The 24390-nt window shown below is 44.4% G+C and overlaps 2 protein-coding genes across 3 annotated transcripts in view; one reads left to right on the top strand and one right to left on the bottom strand.

Annotated features, from left to right (window-relative positions):
• P4HA2 (prolyl 4-hydroxylase subunit alpha 2) overlaps positions 1-24390 on the top strand; it is a 231618-nt gene that overhangs the window by 6552 nt on the left and 200676 nt on the right. The window contains exon 2 of one of the 2 annotated variants that reach the window (XM_056575045.1): positions 6588-6728. The gene's annotated coding sequence lies outside the window, so the exon portion shown is untranslated. Of the gene's footprint in view, positions 1-6587; positions 6729-24390 lie in introns of those variants that run through there. The other variant, XM_056575050.1, reaches the window with a different exon arrangement.
• The window catches only part of LOC130367477 (uncharacterized), a 98154-nt gene continuing 84526 nt past the window's right edge, over positions 10763-24390 (bottom strand). The window contains exons 4-5 of the mRNA XM_056569900.1: positions 11051-11150; positions 10763-10830 (exon numbers count right to left, since the gene is read on the bottom strand). Of these exons, the coding sequence (XP_056425875.1) occupies positions 10763-10830; positions 11051-11150 (168 nt within the window). The remainder of the gene's footprint in view (positions 10831-11050; positions 11151-24390) is intronic.

Below are 24390 nucleotides of genomic sequence, written 5' to 3'. Positions count from 1 at the left end.
ACATCTATCATACACGCAAATATCATAACCATACATCTACCATACATACACCAGTCTCATACACATCCATCATACATAAATACATATACTGTTCATTAATGTGGGGGGACAGGAGGTGATTGGGTATGGGTCAGACTTTGGGGCCTGGAGAGTTTGGCAGGGGAGCCTAGAACAGAATTCTGGGGTCTGGGGAGGGGGCAGAGATGCCTGGAGAGGACTTAGTGGTCTAGGGAGGGGGGAAGAGGAGCACGTAGGAGGACTTATGGGTCTGGGAGGAAAGGGGGGTTGGAACAGAGCCAGGAGGAGGACAGAGGGGTATGGAAGAGGACAGGTGTGATTCAGCTATACTGAGAAGAAACAGTGTGTAACAGTATCAGTATTATTATTATGGAGGGATTATTATATTTGGAAGGTAGTGTGTGGCAGAGCTATATTCAGAGGGTACAGCGGATAGCATGGTTTATATTCAGGGGTACAGTGGGTGGCAGTATTACGTTCATGGGCACCGTGTGGCAGTATTATATTCAGAGGGTATGGTGTGTGGTAGTATTATATTCAGAGAGCACAGTGTGTGTCAGGGGTAACAGTAGATGGCAATATTTTATTCAGGGGGAACAGGAGGTGGCAATATTATATTCAGGGGGTACAGTGGGTGGCAGTATTATATGTAGGGGGTACAGTGTGTGGCAGTATTATATTCAGGGGGTACAGTAGGTGGCAGTATTATATTCAGGGGGTACAGTGTGTGGCAGTATTATATTCAGGGGGTACAGTAGTTGGCAGTATTATATTCAGGGGGTACAGTGTGTGCCAGTATTATATTCAGGGGTACAGTAGTTGGCAGTATTATATTCAGGGGGTACAGTGTGGCAGGATTATATTCAGGGGATGCAGTGTGTGGCAGTATTATATTCAGGGGATACAATGTGTGGCAGTATTACATTCAGGGGGTACTGTAGATGGCAGTATTATATTCAGGGGTACAGTGTGGCAGGATTATATTCAGGGGATGCAGTGTGTGGCAGTATTATATTCAGGGGATACAATGTGTGGCAGTATTATATTCAGGGGGTACAGTAGATGGCAGTATTCAGGGGATACAGTGGTTGGCAGTATTATATTTGGGGGTACAGTGGGTGGTAGTATATGCAGGAGGTACAGTGTGTGGCAGTATTATATTCAGGGGCAGGGACGTGCAGAGACATTTTGAAGGGCAGGGGCTCAAGCAAAAAAAAAAGAGGGCACTTTTCATAATTAAAAAAACATCTGCCAGACTTAATGGGCAGATGTGCTGCGGCCCAGGGACACAGTGGACTCCCGCCAGTTGGTGTTTTTGTAAAATCGAGTCAAGAACAGTTTCTCTGAGATCTGCCATGTGTATATACACTTTGGCTGTCCTGTCAGTCTTATTTACAGAAAACATGTGACAGCTGCCCTATAATATACTGTATTATAGAGGAGATTTATAAAAACCTGTGCAGAGAAAGAGCGGTGCAGTCGCCCATAGCAACCGATCAGATCGTTTTGCAGAAGGCTTTTCCTCTGCAAAGGTTTTAATAAATCTCCCTCTATATGCCCCCACCTGAGCTCTATATGACAGAACCCAGCACCCATCACCAATCACCCATCAACAATCACCCATCACCCAGCACCCAGCACCCACCTTATGCAGGAATCTCAACACAGCTCTGGTTCTTGCACTGAAGAGATGGACACCACACTAATATAATCTTACATGCTACAATATACAAGAGTTGGAGAAAAAAGAATTATAAATATAGAAAGACGGCCGGGCATAGCACAGCATACAGGATAGAGGCAGGGAAGCTCCGCCTCCATTGCGCACAAGACTGACTTCGCATACTAGCAATGTGGGGCAATACCTAGAAAATGGAAAGACCAATTTTTGTATACATGCACTGTAACCTAGTGTATTGGGTTTAGTGCGAGTAAACAGCCTGTCAGTTTCCCTTTAATTATATACCGTACCCCCCTTAATTCCGTATATACTGTGCCACCATTCATCTATTATTTCCCTATTTACTGTGCCACCATTAATTAACTATATACTGTGCCACCATTCATCTATTAATTCCCTATATACTGTGCCACCATTAATGAACTATATACTGTGCCACCATTAATGAACTATATACTGTGCCACCATTAATGAACTATATACTGTGCCACCATTAATGAACTATATACTGTGCCACCATTAATGAACTATATACTGTGCCACTATTATTTAACTATACTGTGCCACCACTAAGGGTGCGTTCACATGGGGGTATTTTCTGCTGCAGATCTGCTGCAGATTTGCTTTAACAGATTTCTCTTCCCACTGTCAATGGGAAGCAAAATCTGCAGCAGATCTGCAGCAAAAATAGGCATGTGTGAACGCACCCTAAGGATCTATACACAGTGCCAGCATACATAAAAAATATAATGTTCCAATATAATGAAATATATACTGTGCTTCCATAAATTCACTATATACTGTGCTTACATTCCTCTAATTATTTCCTAATAATGTGCTTCATACAATAAATACAAGCACATAACATAAAGACACATACAGTACATAAGAAATATACACACATACATAGAGACACTTTGACACATACATACAGGTACAAATATACATTAAGAAACATAAATACACAGACACACATATAACATGGAATATATACTAAAAGATATAGCCAATAAGCACATCATACATACAGGTACACACATACAATCACTCACAGATATATACACACACATACATAGATTCACTTGCTCATATATATATATACACACATACATATATACATACATACATACACACATACATAGATTCACTTGCTCATATATATATACACACATACATACATACATACATACACACACACATACATACATAGATTCACTTGCTCATATATATACACATATACATAGATTCACTTGCCCATATATATATATATATATATATATTTACTAACTGAGTACCCGGCGTTGCCCGGTTTTTCCTTCCTAATCCTTGTTGGGGAGCAAAATAAACACAGGAGGAAGCTTTTGACTTCATATCCCGTCCTCATATATTGTTGTCATATCCCAACCCCACATCCCGACCTCCTATATCGACCTCCTATCCCGTCCTCCTATCCCGTCCTCCTCCGGGATAGGATAACCCTAAATAGGTATTACCTTCCAACAATTATCCCGTCCTTCTATCCCGTCCTCCTATATCGACCTCCTATCCCGTCCTCCTATCCCGTCCTCCTATCCAGTCCTCCTATCCAGTCCTCCTATCTCAACCTCCTATCCCGTCCTCCTATCTCGACCTCCTATCCCAACCTCCTATCCTGTCCTCCTATCCCGTCCTCCTATCCCGAACTCCTATGCCGACCTCCTATCCCGACATACTATCTCGTCTTCATATCCCGTCCTCCTATCCCGACCTCCTATCTCGACGACCTATCCCGACCTCCCATCCCGTCCTCATATCCCGACCTGTAATATGTGTACCAGGTATAGAAATAGCTCCAGCCGTATGGAAATTATATGGGAACATACATTTCCCACTGATTTGCATGGGACTTTAAACAAAAACCCTGACCCTCACAAATGGGGGTAGTTAAGGGTTAAATTAACTGTCCTATATTTTATGTGGACATATAAGTAATATGTGACCAAGTATTATCGAAATATCTCAAGCCGTTTGGAAGTTATGCGGTAACATATATTTACCATTGACTTGCATGGGACTTTAAACATAAGCCCCGCCCCTGGCAAATGGGGGTGAGTAAGGGTTAAATCACCTATCCTATGTTTGTTGTTGACATATAAGTAACATGTGCGCCAAGTTTCATGTTAATATCTTTAGCCGTTTGAAAGTTTTTGTGGAACATACACACATACATACACACGCGTTGAGTTTTATATATATAGACTAGCTGAGTACCCGGCGTTGCCCTGTTTTTCCTTCCAAATCCTTTTTGGGGAGGAAAATAAACAAAGGAGGAAGCTTTTGACTTTGTATGCAGTCCTCATATATTGTTGTAGAAGTATAGGAGAGAAAAAACTGCGTTGGCGCTCCCAAGGAAGTAACCCAAGTCGTGGGTATTGATGCAAAATAATTTATTCTTACAGCATAAGAAATCAAAGAAAATAATAAATATAAAGCAAGACGCGTTTCGGGAATCACAGCTCCCTTTTTCAATTACAGGTGGTTGCTGCAATTGAAAAAGGGAGCTGTGACTCCCGAAACGAATAAATTATTTTGCATCAATACCCACGACTTGGGTTACTTCCTTGGGAGCGCCAACGCAGCTTTTTCTCTCCAATACTTCTACATTACTCTACGGACTCTCCTCTGGGCTCCGTCCTCACGCTGCTGGCCTGCATACCAAGCTACCATCACCGGCAAGGAACACGCTACCCCCACCTGGGTACCTACATATACCGGATAAAGACCTACACCACTCCGGTGCTACCTCCGCTTTTTTCCTCCATTTTATTGCTCCTCATATATTGTTGTCATATCCCAACCCCACATCCCGACTTCCTATCCCGTCCTCCTATCTCGACCTCCTGTCCCGACCTCCTATACCGTCCTCCTATCCCGACCTCCTATCCCGACCTCCTATCCCGTCCTCCTATCCCGTCCTCCTATCCCGTCCTCCTATCCCGTCCTCCTATCCCAACCTCCTGTCCCGTCCTCCTATCCCGTCCTCCTATCCCATCCTCCTATCCCGTCCTCCTATCCCGTCCTCCAATCCAGTCCTCCTATCTCGACCTCCTATCCCGACCTCCTATCCCGTCCTCCAATCTGGACCTCCTATCCCAACCTACTATCCCGTCCTCATATCTCGACCTCCTATCTCGACCTCCTATCCCATCCTCCTATCCCATCCTCGTATCCCGACCTCCTATCCCGACCTCCTATCCAGATCTCCTATCCCGTCCTCATATCTCGACCTCCTATCTTGACCTCCTATCCCATCCTCCTATCTCGACCTCCTATCCCAACCTCCTATCCAGACCTCCTATCCCGACCTCCTTTCCCGTCCTCATATCTCGACCTCCTATCTTGACCTCCTATCCCATCCTCCTATCTCAACCTCCTATCCCAACCTCCTATCCAGACCTCCCATCCCGTCCTCATATCCCGTCCTCCTATCCCGTCCTCCTACCCGACCTCCTATTCCGACCTCATATCTCATCCTCATATCCCGTCCTCCTATCCCGACCTCCTATCTCGACCTCCTATCCCGACCTCCCATCCCGTCCTCATATCCCGACTCGTAATATGTGTACCAGGTATTGAAATAGCTCCAGCCGTACGGAAATGATATGGGAACATACATTTCCCATTGATTTGCATGGGACTTTAAACAAAAACCCTGACCCTCACAAATAGAGATAGTTATGGGTTAAATTAAGTATCCTATATTTTAAGTCGACATATAAGTAACATGTGACCAAGTATTATCGAAATATCTCCAGCCGTTTGGAAGTTATGCAGTAACACATATTTCCCATTGACTTGCATGAGACTTTAAACATAAGCCCCGCCCCTGGAAAATGGGGGTGAGTAAGGGTTAAATTACCTATCCTATGTTTGTTGTTGACATATAAGTAACATGTGTGCCAAGTTTCATGTTAATATCTTTAGCCGTTTGAAAGTTTTTGTGGAACATACATACCTACATACATACATACACACATACATACACACACACGTTGAGTTTTATATATATATATATATATATATATACACACACACACACATACATAGATTCACTTGCTCGCATATATAGGCACATACATAGAGATAGACACACACAAACACATATAGTATACCTCACACTGACATACAGTCACTCAATATTTACACAGTCACTTACACTAAGGCCCCAGCCATCCCTCTCTGCACAGGCACATACATAGAGATACACACACACACACACACACATATGTATACATACACACACACTGACATACAATCACTCACATATATTTACAGTTACTTACAGTAAGGGCTGCATAGACTGAAGTTTGTGGCCGGACATGCTGTGGGCGGGGCTTCTCTCTGCCTCCTCTGATCCTGTCTCCTCCGTGTGGAGAGAAGCAGAGAAATAGCTGATAATGACAGGGTAAGTGACGCCACCTTCCTGCAGGGAGGGCACAGCACCCTCCATTAAACCACATACAAATCTCCCCAGCAATGGATCCTTTTTACTTCACCTGTCACCCTGAGTCTGCAGCTCCTTTTGTGAGGGCACTAGAGGGGCAGGTGATGAAAAGGGCACATGCTCCAGCCCCCTTTTACCCCTATGTGTGCACGTCCCTGTTCAGGGGGTACAGTGTGTGGCAGTATTATGTTCAGGGGATACAGTATGTGGCAGTATTATATTCAAGGGATACAGTGTGTGGCAGTATTATCTTTATTATATTCAGGGAGTACAGTAGGTGGCAGTATTATATGCAGGAGGTACAGTGGATGATAGTTTTATATTCAGGGGATACAGTGGGTGGCATTATTATATTCAGGGGGTACAGTATTTAGCAGAATAATAATGATTATTTTCTTCATACAGAGGATGAGGATCTACTGACAAAGTGAGGAGCCTATGATGTCCGGGTGTCAGACTCTGCAGAGAAGATGGAGCTGTAAGACATCCTGACGTCTGGACCAGATGAAGAAGAAAAGGAAAGAAAATAGAGAAGACGTCACTCAGGTCATTCATATCATTGTGTTTTCTCCTGACTGTCCTATCAGCTGTAGTCACTTGTAAGTTCTGCAGTGATGATAGGTGATGAAGTACCCTAATCTGTGGCTCTCCATCTGTAGCAAAACTACAACTCCCATAATGCCTGAGGCTCTCCAGACATGATGGGAGTTATAGCTTTCCAACAGCTGGAGAGCAACTGGAACCAAGGTGATAGGCTGCTTATTCTTAAAAGTCAGTCAGTAATATCGTTGTGTATTCTCCTGACTGTGTCTCATCAGTGTTGTAGTCACTGATATCTTTGAGCAGCCGAGTAAGGGGTTGCCCGGGATTGGGGAAGTGGGTTGTCAGGTGATAGGGGGGCCCTGGGCAAATTTTTGTATCGGGGCCCTGTGGTTTCTAGCTACGCCCCTGGTCCTGGAAGATTGCATATAATAAGTAACATTGGGGGAGATTATTTTAAGGTGTAGCACCATGTTTTTGTTGCATTTTGAGCACCAAATTTGGTCAAAAGAGGCACATTTTGTTTATAAAGAAAATGGAAAAGTCCAGCTCACCTGCTAACTTCCGTGGTCGGATCTGCACTCAGACTCCGTGTGTCCAACAATGAAAGAAGAAGAAATGATCCAGCACTTGGAAAAACAGCAGCTTTATTTTCAAATCCTCTTTAAAACAGCATGACGCTAATACACGTTCACAGCATCTGAAGGATCTTGACGTGTTTCGAGCGCATGCGCTCGAAACGCATCAAGATCCTTCAGATGCTGTGAACGTGTATTAGCTTCATGCTGTTTTAAAGAGGATTTGAATATAAAGCTGCTGTTTTTCCAAGTGCTGAATCATTTCTTCTTCTTTCACATTTTGTTTACACAACATTTTGAAATAATTAACACTCACGTTTTGCTATGTTTGCACCATGCTGTGCAATTGCCCAAAAAAGAGCTTAACCTATTCTTATGCATATTCTGCACCATATTTTCAAAGCTCACTTGTCACTTTTTGGGACACAGAGGTGTTGCATTTCATTCCACAGTACATGTTGTGTAAACAATGCTGAATTACAACCGAGGGTTTGTGGCACATCCATTTTTTTTTTGATGGTGCATAAATGAAACCTCTCCTTGTCAAGTTTTTAAAATTGATTTTATGAAGAAATTCACCCAGAGCTTCCCAGAATGCAAGATCTGACCTCATTGTCTGTGGTTTGTACCTTAGTAGTTTCATATGGCCACATGAAGAATAGAGTCTTTTTCTCTACACTTGTAGTGTCCCCTGGCATACAGGCATGATTTTCGTAGCAAAATGGGGTTACACATCGACCCTGTATCAGTCTTTATTTCTTGCTCTGGGATGAGGAATATGAAGACTCTTCACACTTAGAGTCTAAGATCTAAAGCCGCATGATTATTTTCTTTAAAATGTCCAATGTATACAAACCCACAAGGGCACTTTAAAAAATAAATCACATTGGTTCTGTTGCAGGTGTGGTACCCTCTGATGGAAATGTTGTTGCCTTTTGTAGGGTGTAGAATGTCACTACCCTTAATAATGCCATTACACTGGGTGCAAGATAAACATGAAAATTTACCTTTTTACCTCGCTGCAATAAATGTTTGTCTGTCAACTTTCTTTCATGATGTCACTGCGTATCAATTTATTACCAATAGTCATACCTTTTCTGAAGGTAAACATAGGTGGTTCCTTAAATAATGCTCCATATTTTTTGTCAGTGGACAGTAATTTCCAATATTTTTTAATCGTGCGTTGAACAATATGAGAACGCTTGTCATATTTACTTATGTACATCACCTGATTGTTCTTTTGTTTCTTTTCATTCCATTTTCTTGTTTTTCTCATTGACTCTCGATCTATTTCACCAACTTCTGCTCCTATTTTTTAAACCATATTTTTATTGTACCCTTTTTGCACAAACTTATGAACTATTTTAGTTTTATTTTTTAAATATTCATTATCATTACTGGAAATCCTCCTCGCTCTCACAAATTGACTTTTGGGAAGACCCATAAAAACAGTAGGGGCATGATAGCTATTACGATGTAACATATTGTTTCTATCGGTGGGCTTCGTAAAAAGTGTGGTTTCAAACCCTTTCTCTGTTTTCCTAATTTCCATATCCAGGAAACAGATTTTTTGTGAATCATATAATAATGTAAACTTAATAGTTTCATGACAGCCTTGATCAAGGTAGCCTTGATACTTTTATGAGGGTAGTTTCTACTGAATTGGAAGAGAAATGGTCAAGTGCTTTGTTTTTCCAAATTTAACTTTACTAATGAGGAGCGTGCTGTTCTCGATTGGCTCGCTGATGACTCCCTCCTTGTTATTAAGAAAGCTGACGGGGGGGGGGCATTGTCGTGATGATTCACGATCAGTATATGGAGGAGGCTTACCGTCAGCTGAATGACACCCATGTATACATCAGATTAAGAGGAGATCCCACAGTGATGTTTAAGAACGAAATTGATAGTTATATTACAGAAAGCATACAGGAAGGGATAATCTCAGAGAGGTTGGGGAAAACATTGCTCACAGACCATCCACGGGTCACCGTTTTTTTTTATATGCTTCCCAAGATCCACAAGAATCTAGAACAGCCACCGGGATGCCTGATTGTGTCCAGCACGGGCTCCCTTTTACAGCCGCTCTCGATGCTTGTGGATAGCTATGTTCAGCCACAGATCAAAAAGCTTGAGAGATGTCTGGTTGACACTAATGACTTCTTGGATAGATTGGAAAAATGCGACAGTAGAGAGGTCACCTTTTTGTGTACACTTGATGTACAAAGTCTGTACACTAATATACCACAGAATGAAGGAATGCAGTGTGTTAGAGAATTATTGTCCAAAGATGTACATTTAAATAATAGAAAAATTCATTTTCTTATGACACTGTTGGAGTATGCACTATCTAAAAATTATTTTAGGTTTGACACTGATTTTTTCCTTCAAAAGTACCGAGTTTCCATGGGGTCATCCGCAGCACCTGGATTGGCTAATGCCTTTATGGCCAACTTTTAGGAGGTGTATATATTCGGATTCCTTGGCCTGGAGACATCATTCATGTGACTGTGCTATGTAGATAATGTCTTCATGCTATGGAAGGGATCTGAACGGACACTGTTATCGTCCGTTGAGCAATTGAACGCTTGTCATGAAACTATTGAGTTTACATTATCATATGAAAAAATCTGTTTCCTGGATGTGGAAATTAGGAAAACAGAGAAAGGGTTTGAAACCACACTTTTTACGAAGCCCACCGATAGAAACAATATGTTACATCATAATAGCTATCATGCCCCTACTCTGTTTAAGGGTCTTCCGAAAAGTCAATTTGTGAGAGCGAGGAGGATTTCCAGTAATGATAATGAATATTTAAAAAATAAAAATAAAATAGTTCATAAGTTTGTGCAAAAAGGGTACAATAAAAATATGGTGGAAAAAATAGGAGCAGAAGTTGGTGAAATAGATCGAGAGTCATTGAGAAAAACAAGAAATTGGAATTAAAAGAAACAAAAGAACAATCAGGTGATGTACATAAGTAAATATGACAAGCGTTCTCATATTGTTCAACGCACGATTAAAAAATATTGGAAATTACTGTCCACTGACAAAAAATATGGAGCATTATTTAAGGAACCACCTATGTTTACCTTCAGAAAAGGTATGACTATTGGTAATAAATTGATACGCAGTGACATCATGAAAGAAAGTTGACAGACAAACATTTATTGCAGTGAGGAAAAAAGGTAAATTTTCATGTTTATCTTGCACCCAGTGTAATGGCATTATTAAGGGTAGTGACATTCTACAACCTACAAAAGGCAACACAATTCCAGTCAGAGGGTACCATTTAAAGTGCCCTTGTGGGTTTGTATACATAGGACAGACATCCCGTGCTATCAAAACAAGAATAAGTGAACATAAATCAGCTATTAGACATTATACACATGTGGAAGCATGTACTGGTGCAGTACCGCAGTATGGCGAGATGATCGTATTTTTTAAGAAAATGGTCATGTGGCTTCAGATCTTAGATGGCAGGTAATTGAAGAAGAACTGGTAAACAGTAACGTGGATGTGAATAGGCGAAACTTATTGAAAAGGTAAACATTTTGGATCATAGAACTAGAATCGTTGGAACCTAAAGGTCTAAGTGAGAACTGTAATTTGAAAGTGTTTTTGTTAATATTTATGCACAGGTGCGTTTTCTGTGTGAACAGTGTGCTAAGTATAATGGTATAATGGAAGTACCTTAGTACGTGAATGGTTAATCCTCTCTTCCACCTCCACTGCTCACACATTTAAACTTACCTGAGCCACGATCCCATGCACGTGCCCCTGAAACGAAGCGCGGCAGGTTTGTACTTGTGTCTCTCTCCATCTGACCGAGGTATGTGCTTTTTTCATCTTGCTATATGGAATTATCTACATTCTACACCATGAAGCATTGTAAATGAAGTTTAACCCCTTAAGGACTCAGCCCTTTTTCACCTTAAAGGGGTACTCCAATGGAAAACTTTTTTTTTTTTTTTTTAAATCAACTGGTGCCAGAAAGTTAAACAGATTGGTAAATTACTTCTATTAACCCATTGGGGACGTAGCCCATTATAACCCTAAGGACGGGAGCATTTTTTACAAATCCGACCTCTATCACTTTATGCATTAATAACTCTGGGATGCTTTTACTTATAAATTTGATTCCGAGATGGTTTATTCGTGACATATTTTACTTTATGTTAGTGGTAAATTTTTGTCGATATTTGCATCATTTCTTGGTGAAAAATTCCAAAATTTCTGGAAAAATTAGAAAAAAATTTCTAACTTTGAAGCTCTCTGCTTGTAAGGAAAAGGGACATGTCAAATAAATTACATATTTATTCACATATACAATATGTTAACAGTTACGATTCGGCAGGCTGGATGTGGATCCTCTGTGTCAGCGAGGGATTGGCGTGGACCGTGTCGGTGGACCGGTTCTAGGTTGCTACTGGTATTCACCAGAGCCCGCCGCAAAGCGTCCAGGTCGTATCCACCGGCAACGGCTCAACCTCGCTGACTGCTGAGAAGGCGTGGGACAGAAGGACTAGACAGAGGCGAGGTCAAACGTAGCAGAAGGCCGGGGCAGGCGGCAAGGTTCGTAGTCAATGGAGATAGCAAGAGGTCAGGAACACTGGTAAGGCAAACACTGTAAACGCTTTCTCTAGGCACAAGGGCAACAAGATCCGGCAAGGAAGGGAAGGGGAAGTGAGGTGATATGGACGTGGAGCAGGTGGAAGCTAATAGACAGATTGGGCCAGACACCAATCATTGGTGCACTGGCCCTTTAAATCTTAGAGAGCTGGCGCGCGCGCGCCCTAAGGAGTGGAGTCGCACGCACCAGGACGTGACAGCCGGGGACCGGGACAGGTGAGTAACTTGGGATGCGATTCGCGAGCGGGCGCGTCCCGCTATGCGAATCGCATCCCCGCCGGCAGTGTCAGTGCAGCGCTCCCGGTCAGCGGGTCTGACCGGGGCACTGCATAGAGAGGAACGCCGCGAGCGCTCCAGGGAGGAGCAGGGACCCGGAGCGCTGGGCGTAACATTAACTTTATGTTTGCATCATAAAGTTGACATGTTTTTACTTTTGGACCCCATTATGAAAACTGCACCCCTCAAAGTATTCAAAATGACATTCAAAAAGTTTGCTAAAGGGGTTATCCACCATAAGGTGATTTTAGTACATACCTGGCAGGCAGTAATGGACATGCTTAGGAAGGATCTGCGCTTGTCTTGGGGCTAAACATATAATGATGTGAGATTACCATAACACTGTGGCTAGCTTTTTGTGAACTTGTATTTCCTGTTTGACTTTTCTTTTTTTGACTACAAATCCCATAATTCCATCTTCCTCCCTCCCACACATCAGCCACCCCACCCATTGAAACATAAATGAGCTGCATCCATTCAAATCAGTGTGGTTTTATATCAGGTTGCCTACAGCTGTTGCAGATTGATCTCTCTCCCACCAAGCGATCCCTTCACCCATTGAAGCAGACAAGCTCCCTGTCATCAGCTAACTAGTGAGTCAGGTCTCGGCCGCATTGCAAACTGGGAAAAATCTGAGACAACAGTCATTTTGTATGCTGGCAAAAATAAATATTGGAGTCAAAATCACAGAAATATTGTGAGAAAACCGTCACACACAGGTACAGACACTATATTATGAACTACACTAACTTTACAACCCCTGTTGCATAGTCAAATAAAAAAAATTCCTGGAATACCCCTTTAACCCTTAGGTGTTTCACAGGAATAGCAGAAAAATGGAGGAGAAAAATCAAAATCTCAATTTTTTATAATAACATGTTATTGTAGCCGCATTGTTTTCATTTTTACAAGGGGTAAAAGGTAAAAAGGCCCCCCAAAATTTTTACCATATATCCTGGCGTATAAGACGACTTTTTAACCCCAAATTTTCTTCTGAAAAGTAGGGGGTCGTCTTATATGCCGGGTATTGAGATCCGGGATAGGAAAACTTCTGATTATCTGCCCAGGCCGACTCCCGTGTGTGGCTGCAGGGGGGGGGGCCGGCCAGAGCAAGTAAAAACTAATACTGTATACTAAAGACCAGGGTGCCTCCAGCTGTTGTGAAACTACAACTCCCAGCACGGCAAAGGCTGTCCGGACATGCTGGGAGTTGTAGTTTTACAACAGCTGGAGGCCCCCTGGTTTTTAGTATACAGTATTAGTTTTTACCTGCTCTGGCCGGCCCCCGCCTGCAGCCACACACGGGAGCCGGCCCGGTTAGATAATCATAGGTATTCCTATGCTGGACATCCCAGTGTCCCGAAAAATCTTTTCAGGACATAAGGATGTCCGTCGGTCACTTACTATTCCCCGGCGGCGCGTGTCCTCCTGCGATCCTCCTTCGGTCCTCCTGCAGTCCGGTCCTCCGTCTCTATGGTTGTACGCACGGGACGTCAGTGACGTCCCGTGCCTACAACCATAGAGGCAGAGGAGCGCAGGACCAGGAGGACCGCAGGAGGACGTGCGCCGACCGGGGCCTGGTGCGTGACCGGCCGGGCTATCTTAAGTGATCCGGTCCCCGGTCCCGGCACCTACTGCTATGGTCCATAGGCCATAGCAGTAGATGGTGACCTGGGCCGGAGGAGCGGTGATCGGAACACTGTGGGGGCAGACCAGTAAAGACATACAGCCTGCAGCCATACACTGTATATGGCTGGAAGCTGTATGTCTGTTGGGGGGAGCTGCCAATCTAATGTGGGGGGAGCTGCCTACTATTGTGGGGGAACTGCTGACCTAATGTGGGGGGAGCTGCCTACAAATGTGGGGGGAGCTGCCTACAAATGTGGGGGGAGCTGCCTACAAATGTGGGGGAGCTGCCTACTATTGTGGGGGAGCTGCCAACTATTGTGGGGGAAATGCTGACCTAATGTGGGGGAATTGCCTACAAATGTGGGGGGGGGGGCTGCCTACTATTGTGGGGGAACTGCTGACCTAATGTGGGGGGAGCTGCCTACAAATGTGGGGGGAGCTGCCTACAAATGTGGGGGAGCTGCCTACTATTGTGGTGGAACTGCTACTAATGTGGGGGAGCTGCCTACTAATGTGGGTTAACTGCTGACCTAATGTGGGGTAACTCCCGACCTATTGTGGGGGAGCTGCCTACTATTGTGGGAAAGAACTAATGTCCAATCTTGGACAGAGGTGCCTTGTTAAAACATAGCTTTTACTAGAAATGATTAAAAATAGATGAAAAAACAACAAATAATGGTGCACAAAAGTGGTAGAAAACAAAAATTACTATCTGTTATGTAGCAGTAAGTACAGCCGTGTGTTCACACAGATGGTATATGATAAATAAATATGCTCCTACTTGTCATCACAGTGAAGTATTGATTTAATAGAGTACACCATACTCCACTGACTATTCAAAGACAGTGCTCGCTAGTCACAAACACGCTCTATTAAGTCCCTATTCCCAACGCGTTTCCATGCGGGCAATCGATGTAAATTGCTATTCCCCGCACTTCATCAGGGGATATAGAATATAGCATAAAGATATTGGAGCAATAGCCAAGAAATGATAAAATTAGAGGGAGCGGCCCATCATCATATCAACAAGGTATATAGTCGCATATGGATACATCAATGGGCAGATTAAATCACCCTCAAAGAAACTGATCCCCAAGTAAAACTTATCTATCCAGCCATCTGATATAGTAACCCCATGCTTCTGGGTAAAACAGACGGACTGCTGGATAGGTAGAAGAGACCCAGGGGAACCGAATACGTGTCGGCGAATAAAGCAATAAGCTGTCCCTGCAGTGGCAGGGGGTCCCGGAACGGTGTCCAGGTTGTGAGCGTGTTAGGTGAACACGCCGGCGTGTTGTGGGGGGAACTGCCGACCTAATGTGGGGGAACTGCCGACCTAATGTAGGGGAACTGCCGACCTAATGTGGGGGAACTGGCAACCTAATGTTGGGGAACTGGGAACCTAATGCGGGGAAACTGGCAACTTAATGTGGGGGAACTATACTGCCTACCTAATGTGGGGGAACTATACTGCCTACCTAATGTGGGGGAACATGATGCCTACCTAATGTGGGGGGAACTACAAGGTACCGTACATCGCGGTAGGAGGGGTAGTCTTATATGGCGAGTATATCCCAAACTCTATATTTTAACTGTAAAGGTTGGGGGTCATCTTCTACGCCAAGTCGTCTTATACGCCGGCATATACAGTAAATAGTTTTCTCTCGAGTAAGGAAATACCTCATTTGTGGATGTAAAGTGCTCTATAGGTGCACTAGAGGGCTTAGAAGGGAAGGAGCGACATTGGGCTTTTGGTGAGAGAATTTTGCTGAAATGGTTTTTGGGGGGCATGTCGCATTTAGGAAGCCCCCATGATGTCAGAAGAGTAAAAAAAGAAAAAAAACACATGGCATACTATTTTGGAAACTACACCCCTCAAGGAATAAAAGGAAAAATAGCCAGCACAACAATCTAATACACAGGTGCCCGCTGCTGTGGCAAATACAAAATGTACAAAAGAAAGTTGCAACAGCACTCTAGGTCAAAAAATGGAGGCTCTTAGCGCACTTTTTGATCAAAATGTATCCCCCCCATCCACCATGCGGAGGTGGCCTCATATCGGATGGGACCCTAACATGATAACTCACCTCTGCTGTGCATATAGCCTCTGACTGTGTGACATGTTGGATCAGCCATTGACTAAACCACCTCCAGTCTGAGAGGGGTGGGGTGCACGGCTAAAGAGGGTGCCACACCCCCAACTTACAGAGTAAAAACAAAAGGAAAAATAGCCAGCACAACAACCTAATACACAGGTGCCCGCTGCTATGGCAAATACAAAATGTACAAAAGAAAGTTGCAACAGCACTTTAGGTCAAAAAATGGAGGCTCTCAGCGCACTTTTTGATCAAAATGTGTCCCCCCTATCCACCACGCGGAGGTGGCCTTGTATCGGATGGGACCCTAACATGATAACTCACCTCTGCTCTGCATATAGCCTCTGACTATATACCCCTCAAGGAATGTAACAAGGGGTAAATTGAGTCGTTATACCCCACAGGTGATTGACGAACTTTCGTTAAAGTCGGACGTGAAAATGAAAAATTTGATTTTTAAAACTAAAATGCTGGTGTTACACCAAACTTTTCATTTTCACAAGGAGTAATAGGAGAAAATGCCCCCCAAAATTTGTAACCCCATTTCTCTCGAGTAGGGAAATACCTCATATGTGGATGTAAAGTGCTCTGTGGGTGAACTGGAGGGCTCAGAAGGGAAGGATCGACAATGAGATTTTGGAGAGCGAATTTTGCTGAAATTGTTTTTGGGGGCATGTTGCATTTAGGAAGCCCCCATGATGCCAGAACAGTAAAAAAAAAAAAAAAACATGGCATACTATTTTGGAAACTACACCCCTAAAGGAAGGTAATAAGGGGTAAAGTGAGCCTTAACACCCCACAGGTGATTGACGAACTTTCGTTAAAATGGGACATAAAATTTAAAAAAAAAAATTTTTCAATAAAATGTTGGTGTTACCCCCAATTTTTCATTTTCACAAGGGGTAATAGGAGAAAAAGACCGCAATAAATGTGTAACTCCATTTCTTGTGTGCATGGAATTACCCCATATGTGGAGGTAAAGTGCTCTGCAGGCACACTACAATGCTCAGAAGAAAAGGAGCTTTTGTTGAGAGAATTTGGTTGGAATGGAAGTCGGGGGCCATGTGAATTTACAAAGCCCCCATGATGCCAAAACAGTGGACCCCCCCACCACATGTGACCCCATTGTGGAAACTACACCCCTCATGGAATGTAATAAGGGGTGCAGTGAGCATTTACAAACCACTGGGTTTGACAGATCTTTGGAACAGTGGGCTGTGCAAATGAAAAATTACATTTTTCATTTTCACGGACCACTGTTCCAAAAATCTGTCAGACACCTGTGGGGTGTAAATGCTCACTGCACCCCTTATTACATAATATGGGGGGTGCAGTTTCCAAAATGGGGTAACATGTGGGGGGGTCCATTGTTCTAGCAGCATGGGGGCTTTGTAAACGCACATGGCCTTTAATTCCAGCCTAATTCTTTCTCCAAAAGCCCAATGGCGCTCATTCTCTTCTGAGCCTTGTAGTTCACCTGCAGAGCACTTTACATCCAAATATGGGGTATTTCCATAATGGGGTTACAAATTTTGGGAAGCTTTTTTCCTATTAGCCCTTGTGAAAATGAAAAATTTGGGGTAACACCAGCATTTCAGGGGAAAAAACACATTTTAAATCTTCACGTCCAAATTTAACGAAAATTCGTCAAACACCTGTTGGGTGTTAAGGCTCCCTATACCCCTTGTTACCTTCCGTGAGGGGTGTAGTTTCCAAAATGGGGTCACATGTGCGTATTTTTTCTTTTGTGTTTATGTCAGATCCGCTGTAACCAGCAGCCACCCCTGTGCAAATCACCAATTTAGACCTCAAATGTACATGGCGTTCTCTCACTCCTGAGCCTTGTGTCCGCATGTGTGTCCGCAGAGCACTTTGTATCCACATATGGGGTATTTCTGTACTCAGGAGAAATTGCGTTACAAATTTTGGGGGTCTTTTTCTCTTTTACCTCTTGTGAAAATGAAAGGTATGGGGCAACACCAGCATGTTAGTGTAAAAAATTGTATTTTTTACACTAACATGCTGGTGTAGCCCCTAACTTTTTCTTTAAAAAAAGGGGTAAAAGGAGAAAAATTCCCTCAAAATATGTAACGCAATTTCTCTCGAGTACGGAAATACCCCATATGTGGCCCTGAACTGTTGCCTTGAAATACAACAGGGCTCTCAAGTGAGAGAGCGCCATGCGCATTTGAGCCTAAAATTAGGACTTTGCAATAGGGGCGGACCCGGATACAAGGATGGGGCTGGTCTCCACCAAAACCCTACGGCAGTGTTTCCCAAACAGGGTGCCTCCAGCTGTTGCAAGTCTATGGCTGTCCGGCAATACTGGGAGTTGTTGTTTTGCAACAGCTGGAGGTTCCATTTAGGAAACACTGCCGTATGAGACATTTTTCATTTTTATCTGGGGGGGGGGAGAGGGGGGGTGGACATGTAAGGGGGTGTATATGTAGTGTTTTACTTTTTATTATTTGTTAGTGTAGTGTAGTGTTTTTAGGGTACATTCACACAGGCGGGGGTTCACAGTGAGTTTTCCGCTGGAAGTTCGAGCTGCAGTGGAAAATTTGCCGCAGCTCAAACTTGTAGAAGGAAACCCACTGTAAACCCGCCCGTATGATTGTACCCTGTACCCTGTACATTCACATGTGGGGGCTGGCACCCCAAACCTTCAGCTGTGGCAAAACTACAACTCCCAGAATGCACTGACAGACCATACATGCTGGGAGTTGTAATTTTGCAACAGCTGTAGGCACACTGGTGGGGAACCACTGAGTTAAGAAACAGACTCTAGCTCAGTGATTCCAACCCGTGTGCCTCCAGCTGTTGTAAAACTACAACTCCCAGTATGTAGGGTCCGTCAGTGCATTCTGGGAGTTGTAGTTTTGCAACAGCTGGAGGCACACGGGTTGGAATCACTGAGTTAGGAAACAGACTCTAGCTCAATGTTTCCCAACCAGTGTGCCTACAGCTGTTGCACCCTTCAGATGTTGTAGAACTACAAATCCCAGCATTCCAGGACAGTCTTGGCATGCTAGGAGTTGTAGTTATTCAACAACTGGGGAAGAACAGTTTGGAGACCGCTACGTAGTGGTCTCCAAACTGTAGCCCTCCAGATGTTGCAAAACTACAACTCCAAGCATGCCCAGACTGTCCAGGCATGCTGAGAGTTGTAGTTCTTTAACATATGAAGGGCCAGATATTGCAGATCTACAGCCCAGCATCCCTGACTGTCTGGGTATGCTGAGAATTGTAGTTTTGCAACATCTGGAGGGCTACAGTTTGGGGACCACAGTATAGTGGTCTCCAAACTGTACCACTTCAGATGTTGCAAAACTACAACTCCCAGCATGCCCAGACAGTCAGTGCATGCTGAAAGTTGTAGTTTTGCAGCATCTGGAGGACCACAGTTTAGAGGCCACTACACAGTGGTCTCCAAACTGTGGCCCTCCAGATGTTGCAAAACTACAACTTCCAGCATGCCCAGACAGCCAAAGGCTGTCTGGGCATGCTGGGAGTTGTAGTTTTGCAACTTTTAGAAGGCCACAGTGAAGATCACCTACCGGCGATCTTCACTGCAGCCTCCTCCACCGCCTCACTTTCCGGCCACACTCCTCCTGCTGCCGCCGATGCCGCCGCTGGTCCAGGATGCCGCCGCTGGTCCGGGTTAGCCGGCCATGCTACCCCCCCTCGCCGCTCGCGTTTCCCCCCCGCTCTGCCTGGACTTCGATCAGTGGACAAAGCGAGGGAAATGAACTCTAACCCCCCGCCCCCAACTGCCATTTGTGATCTTACTGACCGACCAATGGCAGGGGATAGGAGGAGGTGGCAACACTGCCACCTCGCTCCTATCCTTTAGGATGGTCGGGGCTGTCTCTGACAGCTCCGATCATTCTTATTTTCTAATCGCCGGTCTGATATGGACCCCCCTAGGCATTGCCACGGGATGCCTGCTGATAGATATCAGCAGTCATCCCGGTCCGATCACCGCCCAGCGAGCGGTGGTGATCGGAAATGCGGAGGGCGTACAGATACGCCCTCCGTCCTTAAGTACCAGGACTCGAGGGCGTATCCAAATGCCCTCCGTCCCCAACAGGTTAAAAAATCTTCATCCTTCAAGTACTTATTAGCTGCTGAATACTACAGAGGAAATTCTATTCTTTTTGGAACACAGAGCTCTCTGCTGAAATCACGAGCACAGTGCTCTCTGCTGATACCTCTGTCCATTTTAGGAACTGTCCAGAGCAGCATATGTTTGCTATGGGGATTTTCTCCTACTCGGGACAGTTCTTAAAATGGAAAGAGATGTCAGCAAAGAGCACTGTGGTAATGATGTCAGCAGACAGCTCTGTGTTCCAAAAAGAAAATCATTTCCTCTGTAGTATTCAGCAGCTAATAAGTACTGGAAGGATTAAGATTTTTTTAATAGAAGTAATTTACTAATCTGTTTAACTTTCTGGCACCAGTTGATTAAAAAAAAAAGTTTTCCACCTTTAACCCCTTAAGGATCAAGCCCATTTTAACCTTAAAGGATAGCTCCCACCATCACTTTTTTTCTTTTTTCTGTCCCTGCCTATTACCCATTTATCCCTAACCCCCTCCCTACCTTTACATTTTTTTTTTACATATTAAAAATGCCTTTTTGTCTGCTTGGTAGTGTGCTCACTATCAGGCAGACTTCCCCAGCAGGCACGACATCACTGATGCCTGCTGGGGCTGACACTTCCGCCCGTAGTTCACCTATACAGGGCGCCTCCAGCTGTTTCCCCACTGCAACTCCCAGCTTGCCCTGACATCTATTGGCTGTCAGGGCATGCTGGGAGTTGTAGTGGGGAAACAACTGGAGGCACCCTGTATAGGTGAACACCGGATCTGTGATGGCCGCACGTACCGTTCCCCGCCACGCAGCCCGCAACCCCCCTGGCCCCATCGCGCCGCTCAACTCATTCCCCCTCCCCCTTAGTTCACCCATTCAGAGTACCCCCTCCCTGCTGGGCAGCCCGCAATCCCCCAGCCCGCCGCTCTGCTCAACCCACTCCCCCTCCCCACCCCCCTTAGTTCACCTATTCAGTGTCCCTCCAGCTGTTTCCCCACTACAACTCCCAGCTTGCCCTGACATCTATTGGCTGTCAGGGCATGCTGGGAGTTGTAGTGGGGAAACTGGAGGCATACTGTATAGGTGAACACGCAACACCCCCCCCCCCCCCCGGCATAATACTTAACCTTGTCCCCGGAAGCCTGCGCGGATTCACTTCCTTCAAAGCGCTCGCTCCTGCCTGTCTGATTGGCGGGAGCGAGCACCGCAGTGACTGAATTTCGACTCGTTGCCAAGCTTAAATGAGTCGAAATTCTGTAGTGACGTCACTGCAGAATGCATTCGGACACTAGGAGGGTGACCCCTAGTGGCCGAATTTAAAAGTGATTTTAAACTGGTTTAAAATCACTTTTTTTAATTAAAGTATATTAGCGATATGTTGTAGTACATAAGTACTACAACATATCAATTTTTTGATTTCATGACAGTGCCCATTTAACCCCTTCATGACCCAGCCCATTTTCACCTTCAGGACCTGGGCATTTTTTGAAAATCTGACCACTGTCACTTTAAACATTAATAACTCTGGAATGCTTTTACTTATCATTCTGATTTCGAGATTGTTTTTTCGTGACATATTCTACTTTATGTTATTGGTAAAATTTCACTGATATTTGCATCCTTTCTTGGTAAAAAATCTTAAAAATGTCATGAAAATTTTGAAAATTTTGCATTTTTCTAACTTTGAAAGTCTCTGCTTGAAAGGAAAATGGATATTCTAACTAAATTACATATTGATTCACATATACAGTATGTCTACTTTATGTTTGCATCAAAAAATTGACAAGTTTTTATTTTTGGAAGACACCAGAGGGCTTCAAAGTTCCGCAGCAATTTTCCAATTTTTCTCAAGATTTTCAAAATCGTAATTTTTCAGGGCCCAGTTCAGGTTGGAAGTGGATTTTAAAGGTCTTCATATTAGAAATACCCCATAAATGACCCCATTATAAAAACTGCACCCCCCAAAGTATTCAAAATGACATTCAGTAAGTGTTTTAACCCTTTAGGTGTTTCACAGGAATAGCAGCAAAGTGAAGGAGAAAATTCTATATCTCCATTTTTTACACTCGCATGTTCTTGTAGACCCAATTTTTGAATTTTTACAAGGGGTAAAAGGAGAGAAATCACCCTAAAATTTGTAACCCAATTTCTCTCGAGTAAGGAAATATCTCATATGCGTATGTAAATTGTTCAGCGGGCGCAGTAAAGGGCTCAGAAGGGAAGGAGCGACAATGGGATTTTGGAGAGTGAGTTTTTCTGAAAGGGTTTTTGGGGGGCATGTCCCATTTAGGAAGCCCCTATGGTGCCAGAACAGTGGACCCCTCCACATGTGACCCCATTTTGGAAACTACACCCCTCATGGAATTTAATAAGGGGTGCAGTGAGCATTTACACCCCACTGGCGTTTGACAGATATTTGAAACAGTGGACTGTGCAAATTAAAAATTTTATTTTTCATTTTCACAGACCACTGTTCCAAAAATCTGTCATACGCCAGTGGGGTGTAAATTCTCACTGCACCCCTTATTACATTCCGTGAGGGGTGTAGTTTCCAAAATGGGGTCACATATGGATATTTATTGTTTTGCGTTTGTCAGAACTGCTGTAACAATCAGCCACCCCTGTGCAAATCACCTCAAATGTACATGGCGCACTCTCCCTTCTGGGCCTTGTTGTGCACCCCCAGAGCACTTTGCGCCCACATATGTGGTATCTCCGTACTCGGGAGAAATTGCAATTACAAATTTAGAGGGTCTATTTTCCCTTTTACCTCTTGTGAAAATGAAAAGTATAGGGCAACACCAGCATGTCAGTGTAAAAAATTTATTTTTTTACACTAACATGCTGGTGTAGACCCCAACTTCACCTTTTCATAAGGGGTTAAAGAAGAAAAATCCCCCCAAAATTTGTAAGACAATTTCTCCCGAGTACGGCGATACCCCATATGTGTTCCAAAACTGTTGCCCTGAAATACGACAGGGCTCCGAAGTGAGAGAGCGCCATGCGCATGTGAGGCCTAAATTAGGGATTTGCATAGGGGTGGACATAGGGGTATTCTATTACAATGATTCCCAAACAGGGTGCCTCCAGCTGTTGCAAAACTGCCAGCATGCCTGGACAGTCAATGGCTGTCCAGCAATACTGGGAGTTGTTATTTTGCAACAGCTGGAGGCTCCGTTTTGGAAACAGTAGCGTACCAGACGTTTTTCATTTTTTTGGGGGAGGTTGGCTGCGTAGGGGTATGTGTATATGTAATGTTTTTTACTTTTTATTTTAGGTTAGTGTAGTGTAGTGTTTTTAGGGTACAGTCACATGGGCAGAGGTTCACAGCAAGTTTGCCGCTGGAAGTTTGAGCTGCAGCGCAAAATTTGCGCCATCTCAAACTTGCAGCACTCACTGTAAACCTCCGCCCATGTGAGTGTACCCTGTACATTCACATTGGGGGGAGTGGGCAAACATCCAGCTGTTGCAAACTCCGAGCATGCCCTTTGGCTGTCCGTGCATGCTGGGAGTTGTAGTTTTGCAACAGCTGGAGGCACACTGGTTTGGAAATACTAAGTTAAGTAATAAACTTTCAAGTGTTTTGCAACCAAACTTAGTGTTTCCAAACCAGTGTGCATCCAGCTGTTGCAAAACTACAACTTCCAGCATGCATGGTCTGTCAGTGCATGCTGGGAATTATAGTTTTGCAACAATTGCAACAGCGGGAGGCACTGAGGTAGGAAACGGACAATGTTTCCCAACTAGTGTGTCTCCAGTTGTTGCAAAACTACAACTCCCAGCATGCCCAGACTGCCCAGGCATGCTGGAAGTTGTAGTTAGGCAATATCTGAAGGATCAGATGTTGCCGAACTACAACTTCCAGCATGCTTGGGCAGTCTGGGCATGCTGGGAGTTGTAGTTTTGCAACATCTGGAAGAGCACAGATTGGAGACCATTATACAGTGGTCTCCAAACTATGGACTTCCAGATGTTGCAAAACTACAACTCCCAGCATGCCCAGAAAGCCAAAGGTTGTCTGGGCATGCTGGGAGTTGCAGCTTTGAAATTCCCAGAGGCAGCAGTGAGATCACTTTACGGCGATCTCACTGCTGCCAATGAAGATGCCGCACTGCTGCCGGAAACTCACCGCCGGGACGCAGCGCCGCCGGGACCGCCTGGAGGACGCCGCTCGCGCCGGGATTGCTCGGGACACCGCATGGCCGGGTAAGTGACTCAGGGGGACGGGTAAGGGAGTCGGTGTGTGTCCCAATCCCCGTGATCGGGACTGTGATAGCGAAACGCTGCTATCAGCTAGTCAGATTTGACAAGCTGATAGCAGCGATCGCTGGGGGGGTGGGGGATGAAACCCCCCGTGGTCGCATGGTAAG

This window comes from Hyla sarda, chromosome 4 (genome assembly GCF_029499605.1).
Source record: "Hyla sarda isolate aHylSar1 chromosome 4, aHylSar1.hap1, whole genome shotgun sequence".
NCBI lineage: Eukaryota > Metazoa > Chordata > Amphibia > Anura > Hylidae > Hyla > Hyla sarda.
Note: the sequence above shows the minus strand (reverse complement) of the source record. Positions and strands in the feature narration are given on the sequence as shown.